This window comes from Lutra lutra, chromosome 2 (genome assembly GCF_902655055.1).
Source record: "Lutra lutra chromosome 2, mLutLut1.2, whole genome shotgun sequence".
In the NCBI taxonomy this organism is placed as follows: domain Eukaryota; kingdom Metazoa; phylum Chordata; class Mammalia; order Carnivora; family Mustelidae; genus Lutra; species Lutra lutra.
In genome coordinates, this window is record NC_062279.1 from 86,922,305 (window position 1) to 86,944,380 (window position 22,076).

The 22,076-nt window shown below is 37.2% G+C and overlaps 1 protein-coding gene across 9 annotated transcripts in view; it reads right to left on the reverse strand.

The window, feature by feature from the left end:
- WDFY3 (WD repeat and FYVE domain containing 3) overlaps positions 1–22,076 on the reverse strand; it is a 279,105-nt gene that overhangs the window by 96,327 nt on the left and 160,702 nt on the right. For all 9 annotated transcript variants that reach the window (XM_047717875.1, XM_047717871.1, XM_047717877.1 and 6 more), the window contains 11 exons: positions 21,252–21,429; positions 20,274–20,488; positions 18,390–18,502; positions 15,925–16,156; positions 14,624–14,724; positions 14,270–14,488; positions 9,871–10,052; positions 7,854–8,085; positions 5,544–5,704; positions 2,882–2,993; positions 936–1,126 (listed from right to left, as the gene is read on the reverse strand). In XM_047717875.1, coding sequence (XP_047573831.1) covers positions 936–1,126; positions 2,882–2,993; positions 5,544–5,704; positions 7,854–8,085; positions 9,871–10,052; positions 14,270–14,488; positions 14,624–14,724; positions 15,925–16,156; positions 18,390–18,502; positions 20,274–20,488; positions 21,252–21,429 — 1,936 coding nt within the window. The remainder of the gene's footprint in view (positions 1–935; positions 1,127–2,881; positions 2,994–5,543; positions 5,705–7,853; positions 8,086–9,870; positions 10,053–14,269; positions 14,489–14,623; positions 14,725–15,924; positions 16,157–18,389; positions 18,503–20,273; positions 20,489–21,251; positions 21,430–22,076) is intronic.

A 22,076-nucleotide genomic window follows, 5' to 3' on the forward strand; every position in this document is an offset into this window, starting at 1 on the left:
TATTTTTCTCCACATAACATTTTATTACAAAGATTTTTCTTTTGCACCATAGTCTTCATAATTACAATTTTAAAAGGTTGAATGATATTCTCTGAAATAGTTAGAGAATTAATAGTCATTCTTACAATGTTGGGACATTTAGAGGGTTTGTGTATTTTCACGAAATTTGGTAAGCAATGCCGCAATAATAATTTTGAAAGTTTGCAAAATAAAACACTTAGCAAAATAGTGTGAATAAATCTACAGAAAACAGTATAGTAAATAATTTACTCACTACCAATGAACTACCGACTATAGTAAAAGAAGGCATTTCTACTTCATCTACACTAAAAGGATTTAAGCTTCCTCCAAATACTTGTGTTTCTCTTCTGACAAATAACTTTCTGGCTAAACCTAGTAGGTTGTGGATATTTTTAATCCCACATGAGTTTTCAGGGCACAGGTGTTAAAAAGTGGCTCTCACATCCCCTAGGTAAGTGAAGGGGGATGGGTGGTAAAAGATGACTGGGTGTGGAGACAAGAAACCAGGAAAGCAAGGAGAGCTCTTGGTCTATCACGGATTTGGCAGCCTCTAGAGTAGCTGGCAATACGACCCTATTTCATTTCACTCCTATTTCCAGAGAGTAAAGGAACTCCAAACTAGCAAATATATCTGAAATAACTGAATAACTGAAATAACGCAGCCTAATTCAAGAGTGTAAGAAGACAGATTTGATGAGATAGGACAAAAAGTTTGAGCCAAAATAAACAATTCAAAATCTCACTTGAAATATATCACTTTTACTAAAAACCTGTGACCTTTAAAGTTTACTTGAAGTAATTCTTCCAGAGTGAAAAAATATGAGTAATAATTAAAATTAGAAGATTCTTTTTTTTTTTTTTTTTTTCCTTTTGAACACAAAGAAAAGCAAAGGTGAAGCTTTACAGTTACCAACCTGGTAGCCCTTGATTCTTTCCATTTCTTTGCTGGCTAGTGGGTTACTCTTGACCACACAAACCAGGGCCTTGACTGCTGCGTACAGCCCTTCCACATCAGAAGCCATGGCCACCAGGCCCAGGATGGCCGCCGCTCCACCAATGTACTGCAAAGTAGTGGCAACAGGCTTAGGGACAAATGTTCTTACTCCTGATTAAAAGACAGTGAAAAATAATTAAATTCCCCATGTTAATAAGAACTGAATAAATCACCTTAAGAAGTATTTAATTTTAAATTCTACTTTTAAAAAAAACCACCTTAATCCTAAAACAAATATTCAAAAAAAAAAAAAAGATTCAAGGTAGGATGTGGAAGGCAATAAATGCTAATAGCTACACTCAAGAGATGAGGTGGGGGTAAAGGAGGAGTACAGAAGGGCTGGGTTTGAGAGTAAGCTCAAAGGTTTTGACTGTGTAGCTTTGGGAAACATGAAGGAAAAGTGCAGAGGCCCTGAGAAAGAATGCATTTCTGAGGTGAGTGAGAATGCCTCACTAGGTACTGTTGGGAATAACCCTGAGGAGGGCAAAAGCACTCCAACTCTGAACTGGGGGATGGGGTGTGGATGCCATCCTGGAAAGGACCCATTATTCCCAAGATAAGCCAAGCAAGGCACATCACTGGCTATTACTCAAAGCTTTTCCTAGTTCTATAGCCTATGTAACAGTACATCAGTGACCCCAGAAAAGTATCACCATGTGGAAAGAAAGGATCAAAACTAACTTAGGGTCCACTAAAAAACCTCACATCTATGTTCCTAACCTTGCTTTTTAAAAAAGGTACTGTTTGAATGTCGTCTGCCTACTAACTGAGATTGAGTTTTCCAAAAATAAAATTATTATGCATTTTATATTTCTACGTGCTTGGCAGTATTCATAATATTTGGCACTATATTATGGCACTTAATTTTGAAAACTACCTTCTAAGGTAATTAGGGCCAGCACTGCTAGTTTACAGATAAGAAAGTTGAAGTCCAAGGAGCTCAAATATCTGGCAAAATGCCACACAGTTAACAGAATAGTAGGAGCTAGAACCTAACTCTTTCAACTCTTTACTCACTGCTCTTTTTACTATACCATGTGCTGCTATCTTTTTGCTAAGGACATAGAGCAGAGCTCAGTCAACACTTGCTGAATTGAATAAAGATAAACAACCATGTGCATTAGCATAAAGAAAACTGTTTTATCAATGCAATGTGGTTAAAGAAGAAAACGAAAGTTAAGATACATGCACACCACTGAGACAAGAAAAACTGCCATGTATCTTACTGACAAACATGTAGGATTCTGAACAAAAGAACACTAACTTTTTGTTAACCTAAAAAAGAACCAATATTATGTACCGATTTGTACATTTATATAATGGCTGGTTCTAAATTTTGGATGATGTGACAAGATTATGTCTCAGGATTCGATCTAACCAAAAAAATCAACTCTTTTTAAGCAGAAGCAGACATCAGGTAAAAGGCTCTGCAGAACGTATACCAGCTTTAACTTTTACTATATTTGGATGCACTATTTATATGCCAAAGCTCTTATTTCTAGCTCATTTCCAAATAACAGACACACTCCTAGGTACCACCACAGCTGCACCAAGCCGTGCAATAACCATCAATACTTCTAGCTCTTTACATCTACCCCTAAATGTAGTGCAAAATTTACCTTGAAATTACATGGAAGTATGTAGTCTGCACTCTTCAGTGCTGAGAAAAGAGGGAAAGGTTCATGGGATGTTTAAAAAGGTTATGATTTTTAAAATTGACTGGAGTTTGAGATTGTTACATTCATCTCTAAATATTGCAAGAACAGTATGAAATATGAATTTAAACACCTGCCTTCCTGTGGGGAAAGTGAATGCAGATTTAAAGGCAAATAAAGAAGTTTGAAATAGTAAGACGATCTGACTCACCCAAGTATCCAATCAGAGTAGCTCCAACTGTCCGTGCAGGTCCATTTAGATGCCCGGCTGAATTGTGTATTAATTTCACAGGAGTGGCATTCTCATGGGAGGAAATGCCTAACTGAAGAATAGGAAAGGGAAATAAAATGTAACTATAGAAGAACAATCTGAACATTTTGATTAGAAAAGAAAATAAAACATGATTAGTAACATATTATTTCTCTCTATATCAGAATATTAAAAATGTGGGCATTCAACTTTAAAAATGTGCAAGCTCTTCCAATGGTCAGAAAGTCACAGAAAGTAGGTTAAGTACAATCTACTAAGATAAAGATGGTGGTGGGGGGGTGGTCTTTGGAAACAATTTCAGAGGTCTTTCTGAATGAAATTCTGTCATGGTTTTAAAGTTCTTATCACTAGCTGTCTCATAGTATTTCTGATCAGTGAATATGATATTAGCTTTACTTCATATCCAAGTAAATGTCACATAAATTATTCAAGTGTTTACAGATAAAACATGCCTACATAAATGTTACTTTTGCATGTGTACACACACACACGAATGCATAACGTGCTTTCAAAAACAAACACAATCTTAAGACTCTAATTCTATTATTACCTATTATTACCTGTATTATTATTATTAAATTATCTAAATTTAGAACTAAATTTACCTACAGTTCGTGTTCCTTTAAAGATGGTACATGTATTTACAGACATATGACTGCATGAGAGTTGTCAATCCTTACTGTCCCCAAATCCCTTCCTTCCAGTTTTTGGATTTCCTCCCTTGGGCTTTGCCTTCCCTAATTAGCCAAAACAGCTTGCCAAGCTCACTGGTAACTCCCACCTCACTAGACTCACTGTTTGTCGGTCCTGAGCCCCAGTCTTTCTTGACCAGAAACATTCACCACAATGAATCACTGATTTCTTTTTTTTTTTTTTAAGATTTTATTTATTTATTTGTCAGAGAGAGAGAGAGGGAGAGAGAGCAAGCACAGGCAGACAGAATGGCAGGCAGAGGCAGAGGGAGAAGCAGGCTTCCTGATGAGCAAGGAGCCCGATGTGGGACTCGATCCCAGGACGCTGGGATCATGACCTGAGCCGAAGGCAGCTGCTTAACCAACTGAGCCACCCAGGCATCCCGAATCACTGATTTCTATCACATCAAACTCTCCTAGTTTTTCCTCCTTTCTTGCTGGCTGCTACACCTCACTCTTTTCTGCTGGTTCTTCATCTCCCCACCTGGGGCTCCACAGTACTGGATGCCCCAGGTCTCAGTCTGTAACCTTTCTCTTCTCTACCCATATCTACAGTTCGGTGAAAGCATTAGTCAAGTGGCTTTAAATACCACCTCTGAACATCCATGGCTCACACTCCTACTCTGAACTCCAGATTCGTATTTTCAATGCCTTTGAGATCTCCACTAAGATGTCTAATATGCTTCTCAAATTTTTTCAAAACACAGCTCTCAGAATTTCTCCCCAAGCTAAAGAAGTTCCTGAAATTTTCTTCCTGAAAGTTTTCTCCAAATCAGAAAAAAATGACCCAATTTTCCTCAGTGTTAGAGTGAAAAAACCTTGGAGTTATCCTTGATTCTTTTCTTTCCCACACAATTCACATCTAATCACCAAAATTGATGGCTTGATATTCAAAATATACCTCAAATTTGATCTTTTCTCATCACGGCCACTGTTATCACCCCAGTTCTCACCACCACCATCGTTAATATGAATTATTATAAAACTTGCTCCTAGCTTCTCCCTGTCTGTCCCCCTCCAGTCTATTCAACAGAGGTCACAGTCATCCTGGCTAACATTTCATTCATTAGGTCTGGGACCCTATCATGCTTCCCAGCTCACTTAGTTAAAGCCAATGCCTTTACCACTGCCTATAAATCATTAACAGTCTAGTCCCCATCACCTATTTGAGTTCCTCTCCTACTACCCGGGTCTTCTCTCATTTGCTCTAGCCACACCTGCCTCTGCGGCAGGCGTGGACCTTCCTCAGGGCCAAAGCACTTACATCATTGGGACAAAACCCCACTGTTCTGGGCCCATATCCCATTCGGCATATTCTCCTGGTTTGCTGCCTCACCTCTTTCAAGTCTTCTCCAATTTCACCTTCATAGTGACCATCCTATTTAACATTGTAAGCTGATCACTTTCTACTTCCTTGCTTTATTTTTCTGCAGAGCACTCTTCACCTTTGAACATGACCTATGATGAGGTTATTTCTTTACGTATTAACATGTTTCTTCCATGGCAACGTAAGTGCCATAAAGGCAGGAATTTTCTCTATATTCACTTCTGAGTCCTAAACAAGATGGTACGTGGCACACAGTAAGTGGTCCAGAAAAAAGTTAAGTTATAGCCTTAAGAAGAACAATTGTTTTCTTTCATTTTCTGCAGTTCAGTTTCTTAATAGCCAATTAAAAAAAAAAAGAATATAAAGTATGCACAGCGAAGGAAATTCTCACTTTTCCAAATTAAGCTAAATATCTAATTATGTTTTGGCTTAAGTCCAAAGCCAAATAAAACAAATACAACCAATACAGGAAAGGTACTGTTTTCAGTGATTATTCCTACTCAGGTGGTACCTTTAACGACCCTCTGAAACACTGTTCCTGGGGAGAACCCGCCACAGCTTCCTGGGAAATCATTATGCTTACCTGCTTAGCAATGGCTTTGCTGTCCAACTTATTGTACACTTTCCGGATTCTTGCCACCGTTAGGGAAGACACAGAGAGTGCATAGAGGCCAAAGGACACCTTTTCTTCTGGCACTAATGACACAGGAGATGGGACTACGCCTTCAGACTTTGCATCTTTACCTTCAAACGAAGAATGATCCTTTTCAAAATCATCAGTATTTCTCCTTATCCTAACACAGATTTTTTATTCTATCATTTTTAAATGGGTAAACTCAAAAATCTTTTAAAGTGGACCATGACATGCTTGCTTCAGCAGCACATATACTAAAGTGGACCATGACATCTAAACTTAAAAACTGTTTTATTTATTTAAAATTTCAGCTCTTCGTTTATTTCTTTTCAGAAAATACAAAAAACCACCTACTCATAGACCTTTACATTCCAAGTTTTATTCTTTTTTTTAATTTTTAATTTTTTATTAACATATAATGTATTGTTAGCCCCAGGGGTACAAGTCTATGAATAGCCAGGCTTACACACTTCACAGCACTCACCACAGCCCATACCCTCCCCAATGTCCATAACCCAACCACCCTCTCCCTGCCCTCTTACCCCCAACAACCCTCAGCTTGTTTTGTGAGAATGAGTGTCTCTTATGGTTTGTCTCCCTCCCGATCCCATCTTGTTTCATTATTTCCTTCCCTACCCCGCAAACCCCCACAATGCCTCTCAAATTCTTCGTATCATCCAAGTTTTATTCTTAAAATATGCTTTACAAATAGCATAATGTAAAGGAGATGAGTTTTAACTGTTATCAAAGAAATCACACACTTCTTCCCCTTAGGATCAAAGGAGAAAGAGCACGAACATGAGTGGAATGCTTGTATGTTTCCTAACACTAGGTCTCCTCCCCAGTGAGAGCCACCATTTGTGCTTCTCTATATTCTTCTAAACAACACAGCAGAGTAGTTAAATACAAGTTTTGGAGCTAGATGGCTTACATTTGAAACTCTGCTTTATCACTTAAAAGATAAGTGACCTACATATCTCTGTGCCTCAGTTTCCTCACCTGTAAAATGGGGATGATAAAAACAGTACGTAAGTACCAATGTTTTGAGGAGATGAACAAATACATGTGACAGGCGCAGAACAGCTCTGCCCTTCATGTGTATTAACTTACTGCATGTACTGAATGCTCAGTGTTATCTATCATTAGATGCTATCTAAATCAAGAACATGAGTGAGAGAGGGGCTCCTGAGTGGCGCAGTTGCCTAAGCATCTGCCTTCAGCTCAGGAAATGATTTCAGGGTCCTGGGATCGAGCCCCGCACTGGGCTCCCTGCTCAGGGGTGAGTCTGCTTCTCCCTCTCCCTTTCCCACTGCTTGTATGTGCTTTCTCTCAAATAAATAAATAAAATCTTAAAAAAAAAAAAAGAAAGAAAGAAAACAGAAAGAACACAAGTGAAAGACAAATTACTTAGCCACAGGATTATCATCATTTACAATATACTTGTCCTAACTTGTATAGAGAACTTTAGGAGAATGAGAACAGGAGGATAGAGAACATCACTTGGAAAGAGTACTACTACATCAGCTCCATTGACTCTAAACTTCTTCGGGGAGAAAGGATAACAAGAAGTAGACTATTAGAGTAAAGGGATGAGGAAAATGAGGAAAACTGATGTTAACTCATTTAAACTGAAAATCTATGTGTGTGTGTGTACATGTGTGTGTTGTTTAGAAACATCTTTCTTTCCTCTAACAAGAATATACCTTTTTTTAAAAACATTTTTTAATTTTTTTTTTTTAATTTGACAGAGAGAGAGAGAGAAAGCACAAGTAGGGGAAGCAGCAGGCTCCCCGCTGCTCAGGGAGCCTGATGCAGGACCTGATCCCAGGACCCTGAGATCACGACCTGTGCCGAAGGCAGAGGCTTAACGACTGAGCCCCCCAGGCACCCCCAGAGTAGATACACTTTAAGATGCTTATATAATAAGAGAAATTACAGGAAGAGAAGAAGGCTGTGGTTAGACTCCTAGAGAGCATACAGATCTTGGAGCCAATCAGAGAAACTAGAAAATTAGTGATTTGGCATGAAGACAAAACTCAGTAAAGTACAGCATAATCAGTGGAGGAGAGTATCTGGAGTAGGAGTGAGTGGTCAACAGTATCACACTGAAAAAGAGTGAAGGAAAAGGCTCTTTTTCTACGATGAACATAATGTACAACCCCACCCACACCCTGTCTACAGACCCGTATTACACGTGTACACGCACTTATTCATGGATCTACATGGCAGAAGCTAAGTTTTATACATTAAGTTACTCACACGGCATACATACGGCCTGAAAGCTTCCAACATAATTTGGTCCTAGTTCATAAATGGTAGTAACATTTGAAGGAGGTAAAACTTCTTCCAGAAAATGTGTGGGTCCCAGGCGCCAAACCAAGGAAGCAATTTGACGCTGGGCAGGTGGAGTGCCAATGTACGCATAGACTGTGCTGACCACAGGTGGGTTAGCAGAACCTGAGCCACCAGGAGTACTATGAACATAATGCAGCTGCAGAAGAAATGAAACCAAATGTATGAGATAGAACCCCAAATCCCCTACTTTCACCAGAAAATTAACCACCTTTTGTGTATAGTTTCAGTATCCTAATATCATGCAACTTTACAAATGTATAAACGCAGCTGGGCTGAGAGATACATGAGGGAAGGCCAAGATTCTGGAACATGATGTGGAAGATGGAAATTTGTTATTATCCAACTCTCTGATAATGCAAGAAAGAGAACAATTAGAGGGATACTGTTACTGTCTGGTTGTTTTGCCTATCAAATTAATGACGCTTCTATAAAATTTGGGAGTTGATATAAAACAGAGCTTTCTAAACTATGGAATTCAAGTAGTCTTGAAATTAGCTATGTAACCTTCAATAGGAGTCTGTCAAATAAAATTATATTCATGAGAAGTGTTTTATAATGGGCCAAGTGCTGTAAAAGTTATAAAATTTAACAGTCTATTATGTAATTTATACACCCATGATCTCAATGTCAATTACGTTCTCAGATTTGAAGTTACATTAGTGTTTACTGACAAGGTGCAAAACTACTGTTCACTTCATTCACATAAACATATGATCAGAGTATAAGAGATAACAAAGTCAAGTTCTTTCTTGTGGTAGAGGCGGCTTCTATCACTTGATGGTATGAAGGATGGTTTGTGGTACCATTGCCCTGGCCTCAGATTACATCTACCACTCCACACATCACAGAACAGTTACTGGTGAGTAACTCACACACAACAGTGTGAGTGTGCAGACCATCATGTGGCCTGAAGGTGGTTTCAGGGGACCTCTGACTCCTCACAGGCAAGGTGATGACAACCATGTAAATGTACCTGTAATAAATCTACCTCTCAATTCTAGAATAGAAGCTGAGGACATTTTTATTTTAAATAATACTAGAAATAACAAAGAAACAACCTACTAAAGAATCCACAGCCCATTTCAAATGCAATCATGTGTACAAGACAAACAATGACTATTCCCTCAGAGTACATTTAAGGGTTTATCTTACTGAAACATGTCACAATAAAATATCATTAATGAAAGAAATGCATTCAAGGAAGCTGCCGACTTTACTGTTCTTTAAACTTTAATTCATACAAGAGGACAAACTTTGCTTTTGTTGCTTCTTTCAAGAGATAATCACTATAAAAATGGATACTATCTTTTAGAGAGCTAAAACATTTTAACATCTACCTAGCTGAGTTCTGTCGGAAATAACCAGCGGCAGTCATCCTGATACAAAAAAGAACTTCTGATTCTTTATTGGTTATTTCAACTCTCTTGCCTCTCCTCTGAATACCATATATCTGTATGTAGAATAATATTTATACACTCATTCATTCAGCAAACATAATGGAAAACCTACTATTATCATCAGGGACTAATCTTGGTGATCTGAAAACAAATTTGGAGAATAAAAACGATTCCAGCTCCAAAGGGATACAGCGTCTACTGGAATTCATGACAACAAAGAAGCGACAAAACACTGTGTTCATAGGTTACTTAGGCATCCTTCAACTGGTTTTTCTGTTGGGAAAAATCACTTGGCAACCTGGCTCAGGCGCTGACGTACTCGGTACCTTCTTTAGTACTCTGTAACCCCTTCTTTCTCTTCTTCGCTAATCAAGTGATATGAACTAGCCAGCCACATGACTCTTAAACATATTGTTCAAATGGGTAATAAAGGTCAATCTGTAATCTACCCCTGCAAACACACACACCCCTCCCTCAACTCTCTTGTAAAGCAGGTTAAGACCGACAAGCATGAGTATGCTTACCTTCACGGTGTTAACAAGCTGTCCATCAATGTAGAGGGCTGCGGTACTGTTTTTCAGCATGCCTTTGCTCATCACCAAAACCAGATGATGCCACTGCCCCTCAACTATAAGTTCTCCACATCGAAAGCGGGCACAGCACGGGAGAATCTCATAAAAAGAAGATTCTTCACTAAAATCATCAACTAAAATAAAGAGCGGAAAAAAAAAACTCAACATCTTCATTCTAACAATAATGATGATATAAATGAAAATGCCCTTTTCATTCAATAACTTTATCTGTAGCAAGAAGTGAAACCTGGAATGTATGTTGCTTTCTTCTGCTCAATATATAGTTATAATCGAATAAAGTTACAATAGTTGATGAAATACAAAATAAAGTTACAAAAGACAACAAAAAGAGACTATTTGATTATTATCTGTCATGATCTGTTATGAAAGGTCTTTTGAAACTCTCATTTGTCATGAATTTGATTATAGCATTGGTTAAAAAATTAAAAATTTTATTCTTGCTGTATGCCTACACAATGACACAAAGAACCAACTCTCTGTTCTCAGTTTGCGGCTGCACTGCCCTGACCCTTGCCTGATGACCCTGGTAGTAAGGGGGTGATTTATGGAGTGGAAAGGTTTGTTGTATTAGTTTCAGGCATACACTAGAGTGAGGTTCAACAGTTCTGTACATGCCTCAGTGTTCATTGTGATAAGGGTACTCTTAGTCCCCTTCACCGATGTCAGCCATGCCCCCACCAACCTCCTCTCTGGTTACCATCAGTTCATTCTCTACAGGTAAGAGTCTGCTTCTCGGTTTGTCTCTCTCTCTTTTTCCCCTTTGTTTCTTTTGTTTTGTTTCATAAGTTCCACATATGTACAGAATCATATGGTATTTGTCTTTCTCTTGCTGACTCATTTCTCTTAGCATGATACCCTCTAGTTCCAACCATGTTGTTGCAAATGACAAGATTTCATTCTTTTCTACTGGAAACAGTCCATTGTATATACATATACACCACCTCTTCTTTACCTATTCATCTACTGATGGACACCTGGGTTGCTTCCATTTCTTGGCTATTGTAAATAATGCTGCAATAAACACAAGAGTCCACGTATCTTTTTGAATTAACATTTCCGTGTTCTTTTCATTAATAACTCAGTAGCGGAATTACTGGATCACATGGTAATTTTATTTTTAAGTTTTTTGAGGAAACTTTATACTGTTTTCCACAGTGGCTACACAGAAAGGTATTTTTTTGAGTCAAGTTTCCTGCTTCACCAGACAACTCGGATTATTTCCTAACATTCTGCAATCACTTCCTGACTCTCATCTGGCTTCTCTCTGCTACCCAGTATGTTGCCAGATCATGCTAGGAAATAATGGGTCAATATTAACTCAATCTTAATGTTAAGCTAATTAAAAACTAACATTTCTAAACATTCAAGAAGGGACGGAATAACAGTGTATATACCCAGCTGTTAAAAATTCATTCCTCACCCACCCATCCCCCAAAAAATTTTAAAAAGAGCTAATCTGTAACTTAAAGCAGACCCACAATTTTTCAGGATAAGCACATACAAGTAAATACACTAAAAGTTGAAAGTTTAATTATGTGGGGTAGGGAAGGAAAAAATGAAACAAGATGGGATCAGGAGGGAGACAAACCATAAGAGACTCAATCTCACAAAACAAACTGAGGGTTGCTGGGGGCTATGGGGTAGGGATAAAGTGGTTGTGTTATGGACATTGGGGAGGGTATGTGCTATGGGGAGTGCTGTGAAATATGTAAGCTGACAATTCACAGACCGGTAACCCTGGGGCAAATAATACATCATATGTTATAAAAATAATTTTTAAAAGAGTTTAAATTATATGAAGAAAATTACAAATAAAATATTAATATTTATTTTTGGAATCTTAAAGTAGCACCATATAGTGAAATGCCAAGATTATATTTTAAAATGATAATACAAAATACACATCCATTGATGAGTTAAGAAATGCAATCTTACCAACTGGTAATGTAATCTTACCAACAGGAACAGAAGAAAGAAAAAAAAAATAGAAAGAAAAAAAGAAACAGTGAAAAGCAGGGTCAAACATCTTTGAAAGGTCTAGTGTATGGACCAAAGGATGTGAAAGAAAAGATCAAAAGTATGGGCAAAACTAAGAACTCTTTCCTTTCCCTTTCCTTTTAATAGACTAAATCTTCTCCAGAACTGTAGAAGATTTAGCCTACAAAAATTTTCTGAGAGTTTTACATTCTGACTCAGGCTGAGACTAAGGCGTATTAGCATTCAGTGTTATGTCAGGATATCCTGGTGACCTGACTGGTTTCAGAAAACTCTTAATTACCTACACATCTTTAAGATTTTTTTTTTTTTAAACTTATCAGACAGAGATCATAAGCAGGCTGAGAGGCAGGCATAGGGTGGGTGGGGTGGGGGGGGGAGGGAGTAGGCTCCCTGCGGGGGCTCCATCCCAGGACCCTGGGACCATGACCCAAGCCAAAGGCGGAGGCTTTAACCCACTGAGCCACCCAGGTGCCCCTTACCTACACATCTTAACAGGCTACAGCCATTCAGAGGATGGATCTGTGCAGTACTAACATCATCTGTGACTAACGTTATCTGTTACTGTAATGCACAGTGATATATAGATTATAGTAGTCTTGCAAATTAAATTTTGTGAAAATGATAATTAGAAAACATTTTCCTAGTTTAATGAAATATCCTAGATCCATTCTTTAACTTTTCCATTAAATTCTAGCTTTTTCCCAAATTCTCCATTATTACTCACTTTTCTCATTATTTCCCTTTCAAGCCATCCATATTTATTTTCCTTTTCTTCTTATTCATTCATTCATTCATTCAGTCAGTCATACTTGTACATTAATATTTTAAGTGTTTTAGGTAGCAGGGCTGCCCAGATTACCAAGGTAATAAATCACATCATGTGTACGAGCATGTAGTTCTACTTCTATCTTTGTCTAGACAAAGACAAAGAATTAAAATCTTGGAAGTCCAGATCAGTGATTAAAAAAAAAAAAAACTGATTAATTTTTATGACAGCAGGCATATGAGGAAGGGAAGATTCAAGAAATATGAAGGAAGCATAATTCAGTAAGACTTAGTGGAAGGGGTGGTATTATCAAGGTAGACTTGAGCTTTTTTAGCTTAGCTAGTGGGGGTGTCATTTACCAAGACAGGAAAACAGAAAGAGAGGCAGCTTTTATAAAGAATAAACATTACAGTTTGAGTTGTTTACAGAAAGACTATTCATATGAAGATGTCTAATTTGCATTTAAAGTATGAGGAGAAAACATAGGACACAGGAAAACAAAAAAAATTTTAATTTAGGAATCTCTGGGATTAAAAAGACCTAAAGCTAACAAAGATAGTTTTTTTTTTTTTCCCCCTCACAAAGAGAAGTTTGAATACAAAGACTAAAGATGAAACCCTGGGTGGAAAAGAAAGCTGTTGAAGGAAGCTGTAAGAGAGGTCAGAGATCCAGGGCAAGAATGAGAAAGTAAGTCTCCCAAACGGCAAGACTGAAGACAGGTTTGATTAGCAGGAAAACATCAAAAGGATCAAGCAGTGTCCTAGGAAGAATTTTAAAGCAGTTCTACAATATTGATGCCTACTCTGTCCTAGTTGTAAAGAATACTAAGAAAAGAGGCCTTACAATCTAATTGAGTTAACATTCAAATTAATATTTGAATACCAACCACATGTGAAGCAGTATGTGGTATTTGGTTAGTTAAAAGATAAATTTAGAAGACAATGAAGAAGAGGTGTATTTATGTTACAAATGCTTATATTCAAAGCAAAGAACATTAGTAAAGTGAGATTTATATTTTATGTTATTCACATTATTTATAAAGCTCCTCATGAATGTCTTGCGTTCGAAGTTCTATTGGATAGCAATGTAACATTATGGCATATTGGAGAGAATTAGGAGATTAGGATTATTAAATGGTATGCATTAAGCCTTGAAGGTAAGTGATGGATAAAGTAATTAAAATGTTATTGTGTCTAGCACAGAACAGCACATATGGTAGGCAGGTGCTCAATGAATATTCATTAGTTATGCAGAATTCGTGGCCAATGAAAATCCTTACTAAAATATATCAAACAAGCAATCTGCCTTCCTAGCAAAAGCTGTGATTTCTTGGCAAGTAGAGAAGAATCCTTATTTTAGGAACTCTTTCCATTGTTTTCTACCTAAGTCTCTTTTGAAAGTGCCTTAAAATGCACTGGTAAACAATATTCAACATTTCATATAACCTGTCTATTGTTTAATAATTTAGATTGGAAAAGAATTACCAGCTGGACCCTAAAGATGACTCTTATAATGAAATTTAATACTTTCAATTATCACAAGATGCAAAAAGAAACAGATACTGACCATAGTTTTGGAGTAGTTCCTCTTTGGTGGAAACAATCAGAGATCGATCTTTTGCGGACAAGACAATGGCAAGGCACACATAATGCTGCTCAGAAGAATTTGCTCGGCGAACGACAGTAAGAAGTCTGACAGGGTGGTTATTTGGAGGAGAACTAAAATGTTCAATACAGAACCAGCTAGAGTAGCTTAAGCCAGATGGAGGAGGGAAGAATCTTTCACCTAAAATAAAAAGGGAAAAGTAACAATGAAAGAGTTTGCATTGACTCTGATTTACATTTTAAAAAGGCAATAAACACTAAATAAAATACGATCTAAAAAAAAAAAGACTCATGAGCAAAGAAAGTTCGTATTTACCAGAACCAATGCCACTGAGCACAGCCCCATCGGTAAGGCCTGTTGTGACAGCATTGTTTGTGGGAGCGTTATGAGGGGCCAGACTGGGCAGGAATAAGCAGCTATTAGAGAAAAGACAATGTACATATTAGAGATCAACTGTTTTCTTCTCCTACCACTACATACTTGCCACACTGTAATTAATGCCATCATTTAAAGTTAACTAGAGCAAAGAAATCATGGAATAAACCTGGGTGCCTAAAACAGTCCTTCCCGTCTTATAATTATGTAAGAGTGCAGAAAGATATACTTTAACAATCTCCAGTGGCATAATTTCTATTTTAAATTTTTTTTTAATATCCAAGTATAGGCCACTGGTAAAATGCACCAATGTAGAACCCTATTCAAGACATTGAACAACTCTGTCACTGCAGAGAAATTCCCTTGTTCCCCTTTCCAGTGAGTTGTTTTCCTCTCTGCTTATTAGTTTTCACTATTCCATAATATGTTTTAATTCACCATTCAATAACAACACATGACAATGTTCTTAAAATACAATTTATGGTTTTAGATTGATGTATAAGAATCCCACAGACAACTAGTATAGACACAGATCTATATAGTATTAGCATTTGTGTCTGTTTTGAGGCTGATGGATTTCAAAAATTCTTCTAGATTCTCTTCTAGATTTTCTATAGATTTATTTTTGCTTCTGCTACTATACCATTATCTGCCACTTGAAATTATGTACTCATTTGATGAGACAGTCACTGAGTATTTACAATGTATATGGTAGTAAGCTAGGTAATTTGGGGGAAAGGATGAGTAAACCCCAAACAATTTTTAATCTAATTTTAATTTGTATGTTATCTATAAATTTAGTGTACTAAATCAGAGGTGACAAACATTTTCTGAGAGGGCCAAACCATAAATACTTTATGCTTTGTAGACCAGAGTCTCTGTCATGACTACTCAATTTTGCCATTCTAATACGAAAGCAGCCATAGAAAATACATACAAACCTGAATGTGGCTGTGTTAAAATAAAACTATTTGCCAAAAAACAAAACAGAATTTACAAAAAATATTTAGATCATGGGTCTTTGATTCAGAACTCCTGTAACATTTCTACTTATTTAATATAATAAATAACTTTAAATTAAATCTAAAAGCCTTAAAATAACATGCTCAAAGAACTCCATCATTTGAGAATACACAGTATATCTTAACTAAGTATACTTAAAACCAATGATCTATTTGTCAAAGGTGAGTAGGAACCATAAAATCATATAATAAGACTTGACTACCTTACAAATTCCTTACCCAAACCCTTCAAGGGTTGTGTCAAATTCAACAAAAGCTGGAGTAACTGATGACCCATGAAGTCTGATGTCATGTGGGGTTGTCATGGAGACCAGACACTTCACCCTAGTTAGAGGTACAGTACTTCCTTCTGCAGATTTTACCAGGCTCTTGCTTATCCGATAATGGTTATCTTCATGTAAGCTGAAAACATTATCTGAACCCAGACCTTCCATTGATGTGATCATACTACCTGTGAAGTCAAAGAAAATCTCTTGGGAAAAGTATCATGTAGATTTCTAAAATAATGACTTTACAAAGCAGACCTATTTTTAAATACCACTCTTGAGTTTCAGTATACAATTTTATGTTTACACACCAAAGCTATTTTCCAGTTTTAATGTACTTTATGTTCATTTTTAAACTTAAACAGCATGTTTTTTCTTTTTACTTATAAGTAAAGTCATAAATACATTGCAGAAACGTTGGCTACTACAGAGTAAAAATAGTAAGAATCACCACTAACCACTATCCAAGCCACAGTTACAATGTAATTTAATAATAAATTATAGATGATGTGTCTAAAAAGCCAGATTATACTTTTATATCACAAATTTATTATCTATCTTTGAGAAGAAAGCAAAATATTCTAGTAGAATTACAATAGAAAGAAACAGGTCATCTTTACCATAAAAATAATCAGATAAATAGCAAAAACTTGCTTCTCTCCCATTTTTTCCTACTTCTAACTTTTCCCTTATCATTATTATAATTAAAAATGTGATCACAAAAGCACTTGAATTAAAAAATTGCTTTATGCACGTAAATGGTAACAATTTCAAGAAGAAAAAGACATTTTAAACAAACTGGTCTATTGTTCAGGAATATATTACAAATGATAAGAATGGAGAAAATATTCCCTTTCAGGATAAAGAACATAAATATTGTTTTCTCTCTTAAGTGTGTGAAGCATTCAGGCAACCATAGAAATATTTCAATATTCTCTTAAATAAAGAAACTATTTTTGTTTCTACTCTTTGCAAAGGAAATCACAATCCAATTCTAGAAATTATGTTAAGTATAAAAAAATAACAAAAGAATATATACATGTAGGGGAGGTATATTGACAGATATGAAAAACTGCAATAGTTTGTTTTCCAGTAAAACTGTACTAGAACTCAAAAAATCTTGGTTTCCAAAACACGGTATTCACTAATCACTGAGAATAATTCACAGGAGAAAAAAATTAAGACTGAAAGAACAAGTGGAGATTGCTTAATCTCGGATTCTCACCTGAAAGAACAAGGGGATGAACGAAACCATGACTACATCACTACATCCTTTCAGGGCAGCTGTTCTGCTTTTCTAAGTTTCCTGCTTTGCTAGCAATGGTTACTTCAATCCATCAAAACTAATGTCTATCACTATGGCTCACAATTATACAAAATGAACTGAAAAGGAAAAAAAAACTAACAAAACCAGAGAATTCGCACTAGGAGGAGGTCCAGTGCCACCCAGCTCTCCGCTGAGGGCATGCTTGTCCACAGCTCGGACGGAACCCGTTGCCTCTTGGGGGTCCCTGCCAGACTGGTAGGCAGTGCCCATGCCAGGTTATCATTCCAGCAGCCTGACGCAGAAACTTCTCTTTGGGGCTCCTCTCAGCAATGCTACCACACACCTATCTACCAGAGTGCCCTCTGCTGCTACTGCAGGTCATTCTCAGTCTTCTCTGTACTAGTGGCTGCCCGCGTCCTGTGGGATGTCCACGTCCACATGAACCACCCACCTAACACCTCACTTCTAGCTCTAGGATAATCTTTCACTTCTACCTCACTCCAGAGCCACAATTTTGGCCTGGCCCTTTCCCTCGCATGTTTCACTGCTCCAATTTTGACTGCCATTATTCTACCCATCCCCATTCCTCAGTTCTCTCATTCCTTTTCTCTCACCACATTTGCTTTCTGGCCTAGCCACTACTCTCCAGTCCAGTGACCTATCCCTTTTCTCCTGGTCTATCACTAGCGGCATGGTTTCACTTCTTTTCCTATCCAGCCTATATGGCCCGGTATAGCTCTTCAACTACTTTAAAGCAGTATTTTTAATCTGTCCCCCACGCCCTCTTGCAGCAGCTGTCCTACAAACCTAGAGCCTGTCAACAAGCTAACTAACTACTCTAGTTCAGGCGGCAAAGGCTACCTGAGGAAGGCAAAGAAATTATGAATCCTCGGAGAAAGGATTGCCCCTTCCAAGCGAAGTATTACTCTGCACGTAATTCTCATGTCCTCTGGATCCTGCTTCCATCAGTGATTCCTTTCTTACCCTCATCTGCCCACTTCTTCAGTCAACCAACCAGATTTTATGTTTCCCCATTTAAATAACAACAAACCCTTTCCTTTCTGAGTAAAATTTCTTGAAATGATATTCATCCCCCACATGATTTTCATATACACAATAACCAAAAAAGAGAACTTCCAAGGTCAACTTACTTCTCATCTCTGGCTCATAACTCAGTGAACTTGGTTTGTGGACCCTATATTGTTTTAGCAGATTTTTGTCCCAGGCACCACAATTTAATGGACTTGCCAAACGCAAAAACTCCCTGAAGAAGAGAAAAAGCAGTTTTATTCCTTGATTGGGAACATCACAGAATTCATAAACCAAACAAAGTATGGGGTCTCATGAACTGTAGCAGACTATTTAAAAATACAAAAGCAAACCAAACAGTTATTATAAAATAATATATAATGTTAATTTTACATTTCAATTACCTAGCAATATTGTGAAGGGCTAAAGAATGAAATTTGGGGATCATGTTCTCTTAAAATATGATGTACAAAAATATACTGAATTGTCTAGGAGTTACACAGATAGGAATCCTTCATTTATGTCATCATGTAAAAGGAAAAAAAAAGGAGAAAAAAACCCCAAAAAAACAAAAAAAACTTTTGCATTTTCGACTCCCTATAGCAGAAAAAAAAATTTTTTTTTTTTAAAGATTTTATTTACTTGACAGAGAGAGATCACAAGTGGGCAGAGAGGCAGGCAGAGAGAGAGAGAGAGAGAGAGGAGGAAGCAGGCTCCCTGCAGAGCAGAGAACCCGATGCGGGACTCGATCCCAGGACCCTGAGATCATGACCTGAGCCGAAGGCAGAGGTTTAAGCACTGAGCCACCCAGGTGCCCAGAAAATTTTTTTTTTTTTTTTTTTTTTTTAAAGCACCGAGCCACCCAGGTGCCCAGAAAAATTTTTTTTAAGTTAGGTACCATTTGCCAGTTTTTCATGTGGAATATAATATACAATTAATTTATAACCTTATAGCTATAGTTCATCAACAACTCTGGTACCTGTACTATCATGAGACATATTGTTCTGAAAATTCATTTATTATGAAATTCATTTACTATGAAAACTGAGCAAGTGCAAATGGTTGGTCTGCATTGCTTACTGTTTACCTAAGTCATGTAAGTTATTTAATAAAATACTAGTATTAAGGAGGAGATAATCTGTCTCATTCACTCTCACTACTTTTAAAGCAGCAGATTACCAAAAAATGATCAGGGGAAAATCTCCATGCTATTTGCAATATTTTAGGTTTTTTAATATATCCCTAAGATGATGGACAAAGTGAGCAGGGACAGTCTCATTCATCTTGGTATTGTCAAGGCCTAGTACACACTGCCTAATACAATACTGTTTAATGTTTATCACATGGTTTATTCTTAATGCACCATTATTTGGAGCCAGTTAAAAAATATAAATTATAAATAAAGGCCAACCGTTTTTAAGAAGGTTCTTAAAAGCTATATAAAAAAGGAATACTTTAGCAGAAAAGAAAATTATCTCATAAAGAGAGCTGCTTATATCTGAAAGTGATGAGATGTACAAGTGTATTTTTATAAGGGGGGACAAGACGACTTATACATTAAATCTGTCTGGCAAGGTAATTTCAAGGAAAAAATGTCTTTTTAATATTTATATTTAAATAAATTTATATATATTTATAAGTTTATATATATTTATGTATTTATATTTATGTATTTTATATATTTACATTTATGTATTATAAAATTTATGTATATTTTTATATATGTATATATATTTACATATTTATGTATTATATATATTTATGTATTATATATTTATGTATTATAAATATATTTGTACATATATTTATATATTTATGTATTATAAAAATAAGTTTATATTTAAATAAATACATATTTATATTTAAGTAAATGTATGTATATTTATTTATTAATTAAAGAGAGGGAGAGAGAGGGGAGTAAAGGGGCAGAGGAAGGAAGAGAATCTTAAGTAAGTTCCATGCCCAGCATAGAGCCTGACACAGTGGGGAGAAGAGAACACACTGACCTCAGCACCATGGGCTCCAGCGCCTGGGAGGCGAGGCGCTCAAACATGCGCTGCAAGGGTGGGTGCAGCGAGTGCTCCTCGTCAGCCAGCGCCGCACTGCACCGCTGCAGCAGCCGGGCGTGCAGACCCGCTTCACACATGACCTGCTGGTTTCTCTCCGTGTGCACCAGGGATTGCAAAATAGTTGCCACAGCGAGCTGAAGGTCCAGGGCATGCTAAAGGTAAAGAAATCCACGCCACCAGGGCATTCTTAGTAAAAAAGCTGATCCTTCTTTCCCCTTTTAATAGGAGGTCTCTGTCTCTACACGGTTCAGATGACCTTCAGAAGAGTTCAGAAGCTGACTGGGAGTGACATGGCAACTCCAGAACTGAGCTAGGCAAGTCTGCTGGAAGCCTACCCAGCCGGACTCCACTCTCTCCTGTTTTCTGTATTAAGTGACTATATAACCAATAGTATTTTGATTTTTGTAGAAAAGGTGAATGCAAGGTCTTTTACATGATGGGTAACGACCCAGTGTAAAGGAAAGCCTATCATTTATATATGTGACCCTTTAGGGCTTAGAGGCCGTACACCATTTTAACAAATTAGTCACTAAAGCACAAATTCACCCAAACTCTTGAGTGCTATAAGTCAGAACAGATAAATAACCTCGAAATGGTATCTTCAGTCATTATTCTTTCTGCACTATTTATTAGTAATTTCCACTGCTGAGCAGGACTTATGAGAATTACTTTAGCACCCGTCTTGGTTGCATTTGTGACAAATGAATTGTATTCTAAAAAATACATATCTATCTCACAAAGAAAGTTAAGACCTAAATTAAAAAATCTCATTTTTTTCCTTTTCTACTTTAGTATGTGGTATGGAATGGTTCCCTATCAGTCTGTCTTTCTTGGCTCAGTTTCCTTGATTATACAGTCATATTCATGTCCTTTCACTTATGAAAGATGGAGAGAAGCTAACATGTCCAAGCTTACTTCTGGCTGTGTTACCGATCCAACAGAGGCCAGCAGGTCCAGCATAGCAAGCATGGCTCCTGGATGGATGATGACGGCATCAGAACTCTGGAGAGACGTTGTGGCCACATGTAGTTTCAGGTCAGCAACATTTTTAGGAGGGTAAACAGGGGGAGTTGAAACAGAATGATATGCATGCCTACAGAAAAGAAAGAAGGGTAATTTAGCATCAAATTCCAATCAAATTCTCTGTTCAATTTTTTCATCTTTTGTTACCTTTATCCACTGACAAGCAAAACCTTTGTAATTCAACGCTGGGTTACAAAACATTTACAGGCTGGGATATAAAAGAGCAATATACTACCAATTCTTAATAAGTCAGGTATAAACAATTTAACTAATTCTTCTAGGCTCTGATATGTCTTTACCATTTGTTACCTGGATTGTTTCATTTAAGAAGTTGCTAAAAGAATAGATCCTAAAAGTACTCATCACAAGGAAAACATTTTTTTCTTGTATCTGTATGAGATTATGGATTTTTTCCCAAAGATTTTATTTATTTGTCAGAGAGAGAGAGAGCACACGCACCATCAGGGGGAGTGGCAGGCAGAGGGAGAAGCAGGCTCCTCACTGAGCAAGGAGCCTTAAGCAGGACTTGATCCCAGAATCCTGGGATCATGACCTGAGCTGAAGGCAGATGCTTAACTAACTGAGCTACCCAGGTGCACCATGAAAAAAAAATTTTTTTTTTGAAAGACAGCACACATGAAAGCAAATAAGGGGGGAGGGGCAAAGGGGGAGAGGGGGAGAGAGAGAGAGAATGAATGACTCTCAAGCAGACTCTGT